We start from the raw sequence: 16104 nt of genomic DNA on the forward strand, positions 1-16104 counted from the left end.
GCAGGAGGTCCTACCACCTCAGGGTGCCGAGGTAGGTATTATGGGATTAACCTTGGGTAGTAGCTTGATTGGTGTCAGCTGTTACACTACCACAAGTGCAAGGACGACTGTAGCTACATATTCCTACAATCCGGATGGTCAAGTCATAATGTTTGGTTAATATATATATATATATATATATATATATATATATATATATATATATATATATATATATATATATATATATATATATATATATATATATATATGAATGATTGTGTTCGGTTTGCATGTGAATAAGTGTACTCAGTGTTTGTGTGATATACCGTTCGGTTTCTTATGGATTGCTTTTGTATTAAACGTATATATGCATTTATAATTAAATTACATTAGCTTACCCTACTTTCTTGGTCTATCTTGTCTTGTCCGTTCTGTTTTCTTTTCCCTTGCGATGATCATCCTGTGGATGTGAGCAGAAGGCGACGAGTGCTTGGTGGAGCAAGCATTGGAAGGAGAAGATCCTGTAGCTTAAGGTTATGACCCTTCGGTCATCAGGTGCACCTGGTTTTAGAATGGATCGTTCGGTCCATATGGTTCTTGTGTCTTTTGTAAAATCGATCGGTTTATGTAGAGCAATGTTTAACCTTTCGGTCTATTTCTTTATGTTGTATCCAACTTATGCTACTCTGTAAAGTTTTAAATTTTATAGTTATTTTGGATAACTGTAATGTTAAATACTTTACCAAACTCTCTGTGAACTGAGCTAGTATATTATATGTGATTAAACTATTATATAGTGTTATGCTATATTTTGAGATATTACAAGTAAAAATCATTATAATATTATTTGGAAAATATTTTCTAAATTAAATTTTTTATATATTTATTTAAAATAGCTTTTTTGTTTTCCAAATTAATTTTATTGTTATGTACGAGAGTATTCATGGTACATTATAATATATTTTGGTATATAAATTTAACATTAATGTTATTATACAAAATTCGATATACAATCAAAGTTCACTAGTGGAAAAATGGGTTAATTAGGTTACATGGTTTATATCTGATTACAAAAAATCACACATCTTTATAAATAAGACTAATATTTTTTTTCTAATCCTTTATAGTGAAATAATGTCTCACTTATACTAAGGGACTTAAGGGTTTCACATAAATGGTATTTTTACATCTAATAGCAAAAGATCAAATGTAAATGAGTTTTTAAAATATTGTATTTAATTATTTTTTTTCTAGCTTTTTTTGCTTGAAAGTCTTTCATAATTTTTTAATTCTTCGTCAACAATTCCGGATGTGGTCAAAACAATTTTAGTGATTAAAATAACTCTTTTCTTTATTTTTAATTGGTGATTTTTCATAAGAAATGGTTCTACTTCATTGTATTTGTATTCTGCGTTGAGATTAGTTGTCTAAACGTTAACTTTATTTACATCGAAGTTGTGATTATTTTTTGGAAACTTAATAAATGTTTTCATTTTATAATTGGTTTTTCTTAAAATTAAAATTTATTTATATTCTAAATTTTGATACATTTTAATTTTAAAACTTTAATATTTATAAACAAATAGTTAATTTTTTTAAGTGTTAAATGATGTTTTAAACTGTTTAATTATTTTGTTTTTGGAATCAAAGAAAGAAGGGATTGAATTGATTGAAGGTGAAAGAAGGCATTTTAGAGAACTTTAATCTTTGGATTAGAATCTTACTACTTTATGAATGAAGTACATTAAATCGACTAAAGGATGCAAATACTCTTTTACTTTTTTTATCTTTTTAACCAACAAAACTCACTCATTACATGAACAATTTTTTCTTATTTTCTTACCCTTCCATCTCTCAATAATCACAAAATTTTTAAATCTCAAAAGCTAAATTGACCTTTTTAGCTCAGTTAATTCAGAACACTGAGCTGTCATGTGTTCAATCAATAGAAAAAAAAAACTCTTGTCGACAGTTATGAAATGAAAAACATACATTTTAGTTAAACTTGCACTGCAACATCTTTTATTCAAATTTTAATTCCGTTTATTCTTTATCTTTAAAGTCTGAATTTTTTTATATCCAAAAATCCTTTGAACACTTCGTCTTAAAAAAAATCTCACTTTTATTCTTATCAATTTTGTTATTTATATAAAATAAAAAGGGGTAAAAGGGGAGTTTTAAATCTAATTTAATTTTATAAAATTAATTTAGAAAATAAGATTACATCATTTTTATATCATAAATTAAATTTTTTATTGAAAATTTAGGTATAAGTCTAAATCTTACATTAAATAAAAATAAAAAAATAAAACACTATATAAAAATGAAAATCTATTGACTTAAAGTTAAGATTTTAAATAAAGAATGGTGTTAATTATGATTGAATTCAAATTTTATCGGTGTTACCGAACTTAGATTTTATTGGTGTTGTATTTTTTTCCATAAATACTCAATATAAGTCTTTTATAACACATAAAAAAGATTGGAAGAGATGATTGATGATCATGACTTGATCGAGAAGCTAAATTAAGTAGATGCTCCACAAAATGTCAAATAAACAACATTTTCCTCTCTTAGTAGATCTTCCACAAAATCGCTGGCGCACACCAGAATAAACACAAAACTCCAAATTTCAGCAATTGGCAAATAAAAGACAGTAAATAAGGATGTGGGCCATTATGCACACTCATTTTTGAGTGGACAAAGTATTACCAAGATTCCCTTTTTTTTTTCTTTCTTCCTTTTCTCTGTTTAGTTCTTTGGTACATTTGATTCCCTAAGCATATTTAAAGGGGAAAACTGCTTGCCAAATCACATCACCACAGTACTTTTTCATGTTTTAGTTTTGCAAGAACAGTGGATGCATAATAATCTGACACTTGTTTTCACTAAAAATCCTTTTCTGGTTTTATTCATTTAGGTTTCTAGCTAGAGAAAAGAATTATGCATTTGCTGCCGTTGGTTTTTCAGCATTTCATTAAAAACATGATCCAACAATATCACAAGAGCACGCGTATAAAGCAACACTCATATATATGTATGTATGGTGGACCTTAATAAATAATACCTCTTTGCTTTGTCTTTTATCTTTTTCTTCTTCCAAATTAGTCAGTTTATTTGAAATTTGGGATTCAAAGTCTCTTATATGGGCAGATTGTTTATTAACAATCTTCCAAAAAGTTTATACATGTAGTCAAATTATTTCTATTCGTACCACTCTGCATTGGGTACATCAATTCAAAAGAAAAAAAAAACTTCACACGTTGTATTAAAAAATCTTTCATAGAAGAAAATGGTTGAAAGTTAATTAACCGTACCTTGTATCTTATAACCGGTCAAAATACTCTTTCACTCATTGAAATATCAACTCTCTCAAAAGAATGAAGATTTTTGGTAAAACGTGTTTATGAACTCTTGAACCGTAATTGGATCAGTCTTATTTGAAACCTATAAATACATAAATAAGATAAGAAGATAAGTGATGGGAATGAAATTAAAATTATACTATGATAACTGATCAGATTCATTAATAACAACGATAGATTGAAAGTTGCATAAAAAAACTAACGATGAAGAGTGAAAAATTGTTCTTGACCCACTATCAAACATTAACAATTATGAGGTATTATTTAAATTCACTTGATCTATCTTGTTGCACTTATCGTCCAATCCTTTTTTGTTTTAATAAGTTGAAGACGCAATTATGGAAGATATGGTCCAAGAATGCGCACTCTTAAATAATTTGAGGTTGTAACTTTCCATGGAAAACATCATTATAATTTCTGATTGGATTGGGATAAGAGGTAGTGATTATTTTAAAGCTTTAGAGATTCTAATAGATGTTTTCTAGATAAGTTCAATGGATTATGAAAGAGAATAAGTGCAACAAGCGAAATAAATATATTATAAATAAATAAAAGGGTTTTAAAAAAAATAAATTAAAAACGTTAAATTAGATAGAAAGGGATCAAGTGCATGTTAGCTGAAGTGTAAGGCACTACTTCTTACATCATTGATTCCATTGCCTTTAATGTAAGCTTCTCTTTTCTCTCTCCAAAGTCTTTCAATCTCAACCATTATTCACTCAACACTTATATATTTATAAACACTTTTTTTTAAGAAATATTAGAAGCACCTGAAATAAAAAGTGAATCTAATCAAATCAAATTAACATGTACACAAGATCCAATGCAATGAAAACTAATGAATACAACAGATTTGTCACTTCCCAACCTAGATTTTGCTGGAGGATGAGCATGCTTTTAATTGCAGACATGCACTTTGTGTAAGTCAGGCTATGCTTACTGATACATCTAAAGTGAAAAAGTGTCTAAAGTGATAAAGTAAGAGTGTATTTACTCAGTTTTAACTAGAAATACCTTATGATTACATGCTATTTCAATTCTAATCAAGAGTAGATAAACCACTTTATATACTTTTTCACTTGAGGGAAGTTGAATTCATCGTTTCTACACTGTTTGTTACTGTGTTAGAAACATTTAATCTGCTGCTAAGTTGGGTTACTGTGTTACACTGTTTTTTCCTATAACTCTATATAGGTTCTGTGCTCTTTGGTTCCTCTTACTTTGTATGTTTGCATATCATATAGGAGAAGTCAGAAATCATTGTACTTCTGAAGTTCAAAACATATTTCCAACTTTTATCAAAACATAGTGCAAAAGTAAGTTGGTCCATTTTATTTAAATGACCAAGAATGATAGTTTTGCTGGGATCAAAGGGTGACTGTTTGAAAATTAGAGAACAATTAGGATATAATGTTTCCTTTTCATGAGATCAAATACCATATTGCTTTACATATTTTCTCCACAGTGTGAATCCTCTTCCAGAATTTCTATATTGATTTCTAGTTCTTATTTTATTGCTTTTCATTTGCTGATATCCTGCAAAGAAATATGCTACTGTAGTCCCCTGCATTCCTTTTGCAGACTGTTTGTTGAATTTATCTTTGGAACTTAATCTGTGATATTAAGGAAATTAATGTTAAAATAAAGGTAAATATCTTTTTAAATCTTAATTTATGGTGTTTAGTTTGAGGTACGATCACCAATTTCATGTCAAACTGTTTCTCTGTTATTTTTCTTTTATTTTCAAACAACTTACTGAAACAGTGTTTTAGCTAAACAATCACTCTTAAAATTTCCCAAATCAAAGATTGGATTTTTCTGGTAATTTCTATATAATGCAAGTAGATGCATCTTTTTCAGCACAAAGGGCTAATGTAGTGGTATAGAAAATTGTATATTAAGCAGTTCATACTCTAATTTTTAATGAACAGTTTGGGGACCCCAGTGGTGTATCCTCCATCTATGATGAACAGAAACTCTCAAATAACACTAACAATACAAGATTTTATAGCTAAAATAATAGTAAATTACAATCCATTGATGAGTTGAGCATGCCATTTATATGATGTCATTGCCCATACATGTCGTGCAAGAGATATCTGTCCACCTAAACCACCCTGGATGGATGCACTTGCAAACCTAGTCATCATCATCATTGTATATATTGTTTACGTATAATACTGAACATTAATCTATATAATAATCCTTATTATATGACACTATTCAGAGTATTCAATACCCTATTATCCAGCAATGATTTCCACTGTGAAATCAGAGAAATTTATGAATATCTTGTTAATCATTTGTCTAATTCCTTATATAGATTAAAATCATATCACATGTAATCTCTTCCTAATAAATTTTTTCGAAAAAAAAGTCTACTGGTGATATGAAAGTCGATTGTGACCATAGTGGAAGAAACTCAGTTGTGTGGTATAGAAAAATTATACATACAATACCAGTATTTATTTCTTTTACATTTAATACAAGGTTTTTCTTAGAAAAGAATGATAGTAATGGTCTTAGAAAAAATGAATGGGAAAGTAGATGGATTGAAAAGGAAACTGAAGTGAAGCAGCTAATGCTAACTCACTCAAAGAGGGCCACGTGTGATGTGAGACATAATTGTAAGGGTGGCATTGATGGCTGTATTTGACCAAGCAAACTGATAGCAAAGGGTGCTCTTGTCATTTCAATAAAAAGAGTTGTCACCGAGCATCATATTAACACCAACCAATGCTTTCTGAGTAGTTTTTTCTTCACTGGAATAGCCTTGTCTTCTACTACACTCCCACATGCTGTGAGATTCTAGTTCACTGTGCTTTTCCAACCCTGCAATTTTCTCAAATCTTGGTAAGGAAATGGTATAATGTTCAAAATCTTCTCAAACTGAAGCCATTGGCTTCATAGTTTCCTTGAAAGTTTGCTTCTGGGTTTGTCTTCACTTATTTACAAGGGTTTGTGAAGTAAAGTATATTAAGCTCATACTTCTTGCCCTTGAACTTTAAGAAGTTCCAGTGTTTTAGCATTTCTGTTTTTTATGTCAGGATGTGAATGGATTTTACAGAAATGTATATCTCCCTTTTTCTAATCTTTAGTTGATTCTTAACCAAATCATGCAGTGAGAAGAGAACTTTAATTTCCAGTTCTAATCATGAGTTGATGTGCATTTTGTTGTTAACCTATGTGCTTATGACATAAATTATGATTTATGTATAGTGATAGCTTGATTAACCTTGCCTTGTATAGGTGAATATTGGCCAAAGAATATCTGTGTAACTTCATTAAACAACAAAAGGAAAGTACTTCCCGTTTGCTGTTTCTGCTTTTTGTGTTTTAGACATCTGTTCTGACCGAAATTTAAAGCTTTCTTCTTTCAGCTCAGCCAAATTCAAAGTACTGAAATGAATTAATCAAGCAGAATCGGAAATTTTCTTCACAACATTATATTTTCATTAGATTTGGCTGAGGATTTTCCCTTAAATTCTGCAGTTGTTTCTAATGGCTAGCTTCATTCATGAAAACTAATTCAACCATATGTGGGGCCATGTACATTTTTCGCGTCTTATTTTTTACATTTTTATTGAAATCTGATGTTCATGTTTTGATAATCCCCTTTCCCTTTCCGAATAAACATGCCCTTCTCTTTTGTTTAATTCTGGAAATTTCAAAAGTATTTTTCTTTCTTTCTGGCGGAGAAAAATCTGTAATCTTTAGAATTGGTCAACTGTGATGTTTCTCGGAAATTCTCACTGATTGATCCCAGTTTGTTCTTCATTCTTTTGTGATAAAAAAAAAATAAGCAGATTGTTTGACTTGGTATGAGAGTCAAGTTGATAATACACGGTAGAAGAAGAAGAGAAGAAACAAAAAAGTAGACTAATGTAAACAGTGCGCTGACTCTAAACTCCTAATTTCTGTAGGACCTGAAAAAGTTGTCCTTAAATTCCGTTCCCATGAACTGAATATTTGAGCTGTAGCTTTCTCTCTGTTCTATTCATTGTATGTAAGTTGCAAGCTGCAACTGAATATGATAAAACTGATGCTGGGATATTTCCACGCAGACAGAAGATCATGTTAATAAGAAGAGAACCTGAACAATTCAGGGCCATATCTGTTATGTTGCAATGAGGATCAATTAACAGCTATCTCTAGGCCACTATTGTCCATTGTTCTGCTTCAAGGTACAATCTGAAAGAGATCACTTGAACTACTACAGCAGTTATAATGCAGGCATCAGAGCAACATAGAAGTTCAAGCATGTACTATCAACCATTACAACAAATTGAAGCCTACTGCTTGCCGCAGTATGGGAACCTTAATCAACAGCTATATTACCATGGTGGAAGCCATGGAACTCACTTTTCAACTCCAAGTTCTTCTGAACTTTACTGTACATTGGAATCATCCTCTGTAGCTGGCAGTTTCACCCTTTACAACTCTCCTTCAACTGTTAGTTTCTCACCTAATGGTAGCCCCATATCACAGCATGACTCTCAGTCATATCCACCTGACCAGTATCATTCTCCTGAGAATGCCTATGGCTCTCCATTGAGTGGCTCCTGCATAACCGATGATTTAAGCAGCTTCAAGCACAAACTGAGAGAGTTGGAAAGTGTAATGCTTGGCCCTGACTCTGATAATCTTGATAGTTACGACAGTGCCATAAGCAATGGAAACAACTTTGCTTCACTTGAGATGGACAGCTGGAGACAAACAATGGTGGCAATTTCTAGCAAAAACCTGAAGCACATCCTTGTTGCATGTGCCAAAGCCATTGCAGACAATGATTTGCTTATGGCACAGTGGCTGATGGATGAACTAAGGCAGATGGTGTCAGTTTCTGGCGATCCAATTCAACGGTTGGGAGCATACATGCTGGAAGGACTTGTTGCACGATTGGCTGCTTCTGGGAGTTCGATATACAAAGCTTTAAGATGCAAAGAACCAGAGAGTGCTGAGCTTCTCTCCTACATGCACATACTGTATGAGGTTTGCCCCTACTTCAAATTCGGGTACATGTCTGCAAATGGAGCCATTGCAGAAGCTATGAAAGATGAAGAAAGGGTGCACATAATCGATTTCCAAATCGGTCAAGGAAGCCAGTGGATAACTTTAATTCAGGCTTTTGCAGCTAGACCTGGAGGGCCACCCCACATTCGGATTACAGGTATTGATGACTCACAATCAGCTTATGCCCGCGGTGGTGGACTGCACATAGTGGGAAGGAGGTTATCAAAGCTTGCTGAGCATTTTAAGGTGCCGTTTGAATTTCATGCTGCAGCTATCTCTGGCTGTGATGTTCAACTACACAACCTTGGAGTTCGACCGGGGGAAGCTCTGGCTGTGAATTTTGCATTCATGCTACATCACATGCCAGATGAAAGTGTGAGTACACAGAATCACAGGGATAGGTTGTTGAGGTTGGTTAGGAGCCTATCGCCGAAGGTGGTGACACTTGTTGAGCAGGAATCTAACACAAACACTGCTGCATTCTTTCCTCGTTTCCTTGAAACTCTGGACTATTACACAGCAATGTTTGAGTCAATAGATGTTACTCTTCCTAGAATTCATAAAGAGAGAATCAATGTTGAGCAGCATTGTTTGGCAAGAGATTTGGTTAACATCATAGCTTGTGAAGGGGTTGAGAGGGTGGAACGGCATGAGGTGCTTGGGAAGTGGAGGTCAAGATTTGCAATGGCCGGTTTCACTCCTTACCCTTTGAGTTCACTGGTGAATGGTACCATCAAGAAATTGCTTGAGAACTACAGTAATAGATATAGACTTGAAGAGAGAGATGGAGCTCTGTATCTGGGTTGGATGAATAGAGATTTGGTTGCTTCTTGCGCATGGAAATGAGACATGGGTAATATGTGACTCCTGCAAGTTTGACAGGGTGCAAAGAAGAACCTATGCCTCTTCATTTTCTGTTCCATTACTGTAAAAGTTAATGAGAAAGTTGTCGACATTAAATCCAATCTAATAGTCTATTTTCTGTTTCAAGCATTTCCAAAGAAATTGTAGGTACAAATTTTCTCTTTAAGCAATATTAATCTGTCATTTCAAAATCTTTTCTGGCCCCTGAATTCTGAGCACCCCAATGGTTAAATAATATACTTAGACTTAGAATATTTTGAATTCTGAGCACCCCAATTGTAGAATATATCATAAGAGTGCCATTTTGAAGCTATGCTATCCTGTTATCAAACATTGTTGTCCATATAATTTATTACATGTTTTGCTTTAAGCGTTAGGATTAAATTAATAAAACAGCCCAGCTGCCTTCATTTAAGATAACTAGTTATTTACTGAAAGAAAAAACACAACTACGACAGAGTTTAAAATTTATCTTTATTCTGTGAGGAAGAGGGTAGGCAATGGGACTAAGATTAACTTTGCACAGTCACTCCTTTTATTGGTCCAGGGTCTGCGTATTAAAGGGGTTATGCGGGTGTGATCGTTGCTTTGGTGGACCAATATGAAGGAAAATTCTTGTGTCCTTCTACAGAAAGAATTTTCATTTTACAGGAAAAATACTATATCATTGAAAAGAGGATGTGGCTTTCATCATCAGGGGACCTCAACATTTGCAAGTGTCGCTTTGTGAAGGAAGAACGAATTTCTTGCAAGCTGACTTACTCGAACATAACTTGTAAAGGTGGACTTGACAAAATAATATCAGTGCCAAATACGAGAATTGCATAAATTCGAAAGGGTAAAGTGACATTATAAATATAGACAATTTTTTCAGGAAGGTTTTCTCTGGCTTGTAAGATGAAACTCTTTCTGTATTTTCAATTCAGTACCAAGAGAGGTGAAAGTCAAAATAAAAATCATAAACGGATGTCTAAGAAGAAACCTTCTCATTATCTCCTAGACTTCAAGAATGAGCTTAAACGTAATGGAACCATAAACTTTTTTATCAGCCTCCAAAGTTGACACCAATTAGTCTTCTCGTTTACTTGGACAATGTATGAGAGGTTGACTCTTTATATATTCAGTTTCTAAGCTCCAAAACATATAATAATGTCTATTTCACCTTTCGATAAATGACAAAATACCAACCAATATCCTGTTCTATTCAGCTGTCATTGAACATGACATTAAAGAATGAACCTAAACCACTGCACCAACACTCACATTTTAGCGTATGAAATAGCTTCAGCTATATTCAACTACTAAAATTCTGCAATGCACTTCTAATTTACAACAAGAAAGGAGATTGAAGGATTAGTAGGTACAAAACAAGAATTACATCTGAATGACTGAGTATGCTCAACGATATATTAGAATTTTAGATACATGTGTACGAAAATGTAAATCTTATTTAACTCCAACAATAATGGTATACAAGTTTGATATCCAATGTAGTATTAATTGTAATTTGCATATTTAGTCAAACTGCCCAAAGACAATGAGAGAGCTAGAAGAAGAGTAAAGTGAAGGTTAGAGTAGAGATAGGAATTATAATCCCACAATATATCTGTCAAGCCTATGTCATAGTCAAATATTTATACTCTTCTGTAACCATCTGCAGCTTCAAAAATATTGCAAATTTAGCTTCGGACCGGTTCTGCATCAGCTGCTGATTGCTTATTAAATTCGCTTTCTGTACTGGAGGTATCATGAATGGCAACCTTGTTAAAGCAATCCTTAGTTCCTTCTGATAAAGGTTTTACCTCACATTTCAGCTGTTCATTGGATCTACACGGAACTCCAGAACTAGAATGGCATATAACATCATTGCTGACAGAATCGTCTTTAGTACCTGAGTTATCTTTTTGCTGTTGCTCACTTAATTTAATTTTAGGACCCTCATTAGAAAGACTGCTCACGCCAAACTCAACAATATCACCGACCTTTGACTTAGTAGTTGACTTGCCATTTAGTTGCTCTGTTAATTTGCTTGCTGAGCTCAAGCCAGTTTGTTCCCCTCTATTAACAGCAGTATCTTCAGATTTGGTTCCTGCCTTGCCATTCATGGTCGTTGTGTGAGTATTTGTAGCTGCATTATGAGTGACAGTCCTTCCAGGGGGGAGTTCATGATCATGTTGTCCCTCATAGGTAGTTATTACAATTTTTGAATCATGAGAGGCCCTTTCCACATGCTTTTTGACAGGGCATCCAGGATTTGAGCATCGATAATAACTTCTGCAGTGGAGAGAAAATCCAATCACATTAAATTAAAACATTTGTGAATGATGTGTCCATGTAAAGCTCAGAGCACAGAGGAATAGAGAGAGCACATAAACACCTAAAAACCGTGCAACCTGAACGAGAAGAGGTAACTTGACAAGTTTAACCAGCTAGAGAAGAGGATGCAGTTGGACTGAAAGAGTTGTTATTCCCAATATACTAATTCAGAACAGGAGCTGTATTGATACAATTTCAATTGCTTTCTTTTTATCCTTAAGAAACACGATACTTGTAATAAAATTGTTCATCTATGTTCAAACATTCATGAGTTTTGCTTGCATTTCAAAATCAGGTTAGGACTGCTATATCATGGTTAAAACCATGATATTGAGACTACTGGTTCTGTGGACTAGAGATTAAAATCTTACAAAAAGTGCATGTGGAACATACTTTGGAAATAATATAGAAGAAAATACTATAACCACTTCCTGTTGCTTTCAAGCAGGCAAAGAATATCTCAAAGAGATCATTACTCTATAGCTAATGAAATTAATTGGTGGCGACAAGGTTTCAGGCTAGCTCATCCAAGGCAAAATGAGATACTGTGGATCAATATAAGACACATTCTAACCCTTACAATAGCAGAAAATACGACTGTATTTGAAATGAAAATTTAACATGTACCTTGGGTTTGCATTCCCTTTAACTAGCTTCTGCCCATATTTGCGCCAGCGATACCCATCATTTACCAAATCAACCTCACTTGAAGTCTGAACAACAACACGAGATTCACGAGTTGACATGGTAATTCCAGTGGCATCAACATTACTATTGTCTTTCTTCCTGCATGATACCAATTTGGCATTAAAGGTTAGTCACGCATGCATATCAGCACATTTTAAAACATAGTGATAACAACGTACAGTCGCTTTGACTCAGGATCTTCGTTGTCATGAATCTGATTCTTTGCCTTAGACAATTGTAAATGTGCAGCTTTCAACTCATTAACTGGGGACACTTTTACAGTCGGAAAGGACTGTAAAGGCTTGATTTGTTGAGACGTGCATCCTTGCTCAACGGATGTTTTGTCTTCATGAATGATGTAATAAAATGCATTAAGATCTTTTCTATGAAAGCATATACTAAAGTACTAACAATGTTTACCGCTCACCTTTCACATTGGCTAACAAGGGTTTGCGTGCTGCTTGTTCAACAACCGGTAAAACACACTCAACTGATACTGTGGAGTTCAATTGAGGCCTAGGATGATTATGCTGTCCGATAGAAACACAATCTGTGATGTTCCCATTATTAGACTGCTGCAATTGCTTTTTTGCCTGGCAGTTTGGATATGTACACTTGTAATAGCTCCTTATAAATTCATTCCCCTTGACATGTTTCTGACCATATTTTCGCCAGTTATAGCCATCTTTAGATACCTTTTCACGTATTATAGAGGGACTTTCCTGACTGGATTGCAATGGAGGCAATTCATTCAAAAGAGTATCAGGGCTCTGCAAATGTTTCTCAGGTGGTAATGAGCACGTGCTTCCTTCTTGATCTGATTCCAGGGCACAGGCAGTAGCATCGGAGTCCTTCCCCTCTTCATTTTTAGCTACAGCAGAAGGAATACTTGTGGCTCCCTCTGGTTTGGACAGATCATTTTTAGTATCATGACCTTGAGACAATGTAACATCACTATCAGGACTCGCTCTATGCTGCAATTTATCAGAAGGGGTATTTTGATCTTCACTTTTGTCTGAAGAAACCATGTGAACCTGTTTCTTATAAATCAGAAGGAAATAGGTCTAGTTTCACTAACTGCTTCCATGAATGTCTTGAATGATGGCTAAGCAATGTGGGCTTGTGGCTGTTCAGACCTGACACATTTGAAAAGCTACAAGAAAAAATACAAACTTAGGTTCCAGTTCCATGTGACAGAAATATCAGTAACAGCTACAGCATGAACAGTGGGTCGGGAAATTTGCTGTTTCATCCGAGGTTCCTTTGTTGAACTTTTTACCAGTTATGTTAATGTCAACCCTGTTCTGAGGCAAAAATTGCGGAAAGTTTTCGTTGGAAAAAAAAAAAATCCGTCACTTATTGTTTTTCCCAGGTAATAATTAACAATTTCTTTTTCTAATAAAAACTTCCTCTTTCCACTTTTACTTGCTAAACAGCTGATGCTAAAAAACCCAACTTTTATTAGAAGCAGCAGCAATATGAAACTCACTTTAAACATACGAAATCATTCATTCAGCCATGATAAACCAAATATTATATCTAAATATTCCAAATCGGAGTCCTAACGCCATAGATGCACATACAAACACACACACGCATAATTAAAGCCATAATAATTTCCAATTCACAGAAGCTCGAATCTCATGCAAAAATTTAATTCCCAGGACCTACTTCAAGATCATACCATACTCTACTGAATTATCAGTTAAACAATCCAATTGCAAACAAAACATTTAGAGATAACTTATTCTTTATTCCGTTTCTGAAATTAACCCAGAGAAGGAAATCAGTGGAAAGAGAGCAGAGCGAGGATTAATCCATTTCCTGGAGTCCCAAAAAAAACTGGGTATTCTAGCTTCTCTGGAAACATCCCTTAACCCAGAAAAAAGTCCCACATCGGTTTTAGTAGCTTGAGATGAAAAAGGGGGTGAATAGAAAAGGGAGAAATTGGGTTGTGGGGACTATAAAGAGAAAGATTGCACGTGGGAAGAGATGACTTACCCGGAAAAGAAGAAGAATCTCGAAATTGGAGAAGAGAGAGTTGAGTTGAGTAAAGAAGTGTTTATTTGTTGCAGAGCAGAAGAAAACGTTGTTGTTGATGTTGTGGGTTTGGGTGGAAGGAAGCAATGCAATGGGAGTGAGTCCAATGTAACATCCTTATTTAATTGACCCAAAAAACAAGGCAAAAGGTAACAAAAGTCCACTCTCTCTCTCTCTGCTGTTATTAATTTTAAAGTGACACGCTGACATACACACACATAGAATATGCTTTTCTGTGCTTTCATTTCATTTGTCAAGTCTTCAATCGACGGTTCTTGTTCTCCTTCTCTCTCCCAAACCGCACCACAACACTCTCTTCTGGGCTACATTCACCAATTGGGCCTGTTTTATTAAATGCACCACCTTTTCTTTTATTTTAGAAAAGTTAGATTGTTTTAATTCTTTCGATTTGGATAAGAAATTTGGATGTATTTTGATTTTTAAATTTAAAAAATAATATATACAATTATTTTCACTCAATAATGTTAAATATTTTTAATATATTTAATGTATTTTTCTATTGACATTAAAATATGTTAAATCATATAAATAGTTTAAATATTAATATGAAATAGAGAACATATAAAAAAGTTTGATAAATTAAATTAAAAAGATTATATCTATTAATTTTTAAAATTTGTTTCAAAATTTAGACATCGTTAAAGTTTTAAATAAATAAATTTTAATTTTATATCAAAGTTTAAGAGTTAAAAATATATTTAAATTTATTTTAAGGTATTCTTATTTTTTCTATTTTGTTTTATGTTTAGTTTCATAATGTTAACAAGATGAAATATATTTTGAAAAGGTATATTTCAAAATGTGAAAAGAAATAAAAGTGTTTAAAGAAGTATTACTTTCTTGAAAAATATTTTCTGAAACATTGTTTTATCTTCGGAAAACTATTCTCTAAAATGTTAAGTAAATAAAAACGTGTTCTGGAAATTAAAAACAATGTATTCTGAAACCTAAGGATTTTCTATATGATGTACTTTCTAAATAATTTTTTTAAAATTTTCGTGGATTAAGTGTATATTTTATTTTCTTTACATATAAAAAATTATTTTATAAAATGTGACGATAAAAAGAATATTTAAAAAAATGAATGCTTCAAAAATTACCTCCTTATATACATAGCTCTTTTTACATTGAAAAATGTACTTTTGATAAACTATTTTATGTTCTTAGCATTTGGAAAAGGACTTTTCAGAACATATCTTATATTTTTAACATCTCATAAAAGAACTTTCTAAACAGATGAAACAAGAAACGAAATATAAGAATAATTATGTCATGTGAAAGAATTAAAATAGGGTGCATTTAGAGAAAAAGTGTAAATAGTAAGAGTCTAAAACACTTTTAAGACTCTCTTTTTTCATTACTACTAATTGTATCTTAAAATAAAGAAAAAGACTAAAATATCCTTCTCACTACCTTATGTCACTATTTATGCTGGTTGGATCTACATTCTCCACTACAATATTTGTCGAAAGAGAGTTCATTAAAAAAAACTCATCTCAAAAATTATTATTTATGTTCTAAAAAAAATTGTTTTGAAAATTTAATTCAACAATATTTTTTTGGAATACAATTCATATATTTCATATATTCTTAAAAACTCGTTTTAAAATGTATAATATATAAGTTTGATCTGAAAATTTTATTTTGAAAAAATCATTCCATAATACATTTTATTGTTCATGAAAACTTATTTTAAAAATGATGTTCTAGAAATTTTGTTCTGAAATATTGTTTCATAAATTTCAGAAAGATTATTCGAAAATGGAATTGAAAAATCATGAGAGAGTGCAATTAGAAATTACGGGAGTACAAGAAG

The 16104-nt window shown here is 32.8% G+C and overlaps 2 protein-coding genes across 6 annotated transcripts; one reads left to right on the plus strand and one right to left on the minus strand.

Moving 5' to 3' along the window:
• Positions 1-6041: 6041 nt before the first annotated feature.
• Positions 6042-9418, plus strand: PAT1 (GRAS family transcription factor). Of its 5 annotated transcripts, none has more exons than XM_047306181.2 (2): positions 6042-6200; positions 7412-9418. In XM_047306181.2, the coding sequence occupies exon 2, from the start codon at positions 7575-7577 to the stop codon at positions 9204-9206; it is 1632 nt and encodes a 543-aa protein (XP_047162137.2). In that variant the 5' UTR covers positions 6042-6200; positions 7412-7574; the 3' UTR covers positions 9207-9418. The 5 variants fall into 5 exon arrangements, with proteins under 5 accessions (XP_047162137.2, XP_087952778.1, XP_047162138.2 ...); XM_088096652.1 differs by having other exon boundaries at positions 6062-6200; positions 6597-9418; XM_047306182.2 differs by having other exon boundaries at positions 6067-6211.
• A 1234-nt stretch (positions 9419-10652) lies between these two features.
• Positions 10653-14388, minus strand: LOC124832059 (WRKY transcription factor 1-like). The gene is made up of 5 exons (XM_088096672.1): positions 14229-14388; positions 12655-13380; positions 12407-12572; positions 12168-12326; positions 10653-11498 (listed from the first exon to the last, which is right to left on the minus strand). Exons 2-5 carry the CDS (start codon positions 13253-13255, stop codon positions 10904-10906), a joined length of 1521 nt encoding a protein of 506 aa, XP_087952798.1. The 5' UTR covers positions 13256-13380; positions 14229-14388; the 3' UTR covers positions 10653-10903.
• Between the last annotated feature and the right edge of the window lie 1716 nt (positions 14389-16104).

The sequence above is a fragment of the Vigna umbellata genome, chromosome 1 (genome assembly GCF_029865625.1).
Source record: "Vigna umbellata cultivar VRB3 chromosome 1, Vumbellata_1.0, whole genome shotgun sequence".
Lineage (NCBI taxonomy): Eukaryota > Viridiplantae > Streptophyta > Magnoliopsida > Fabales > Fabaceae > Vigna > Vigna umbellata.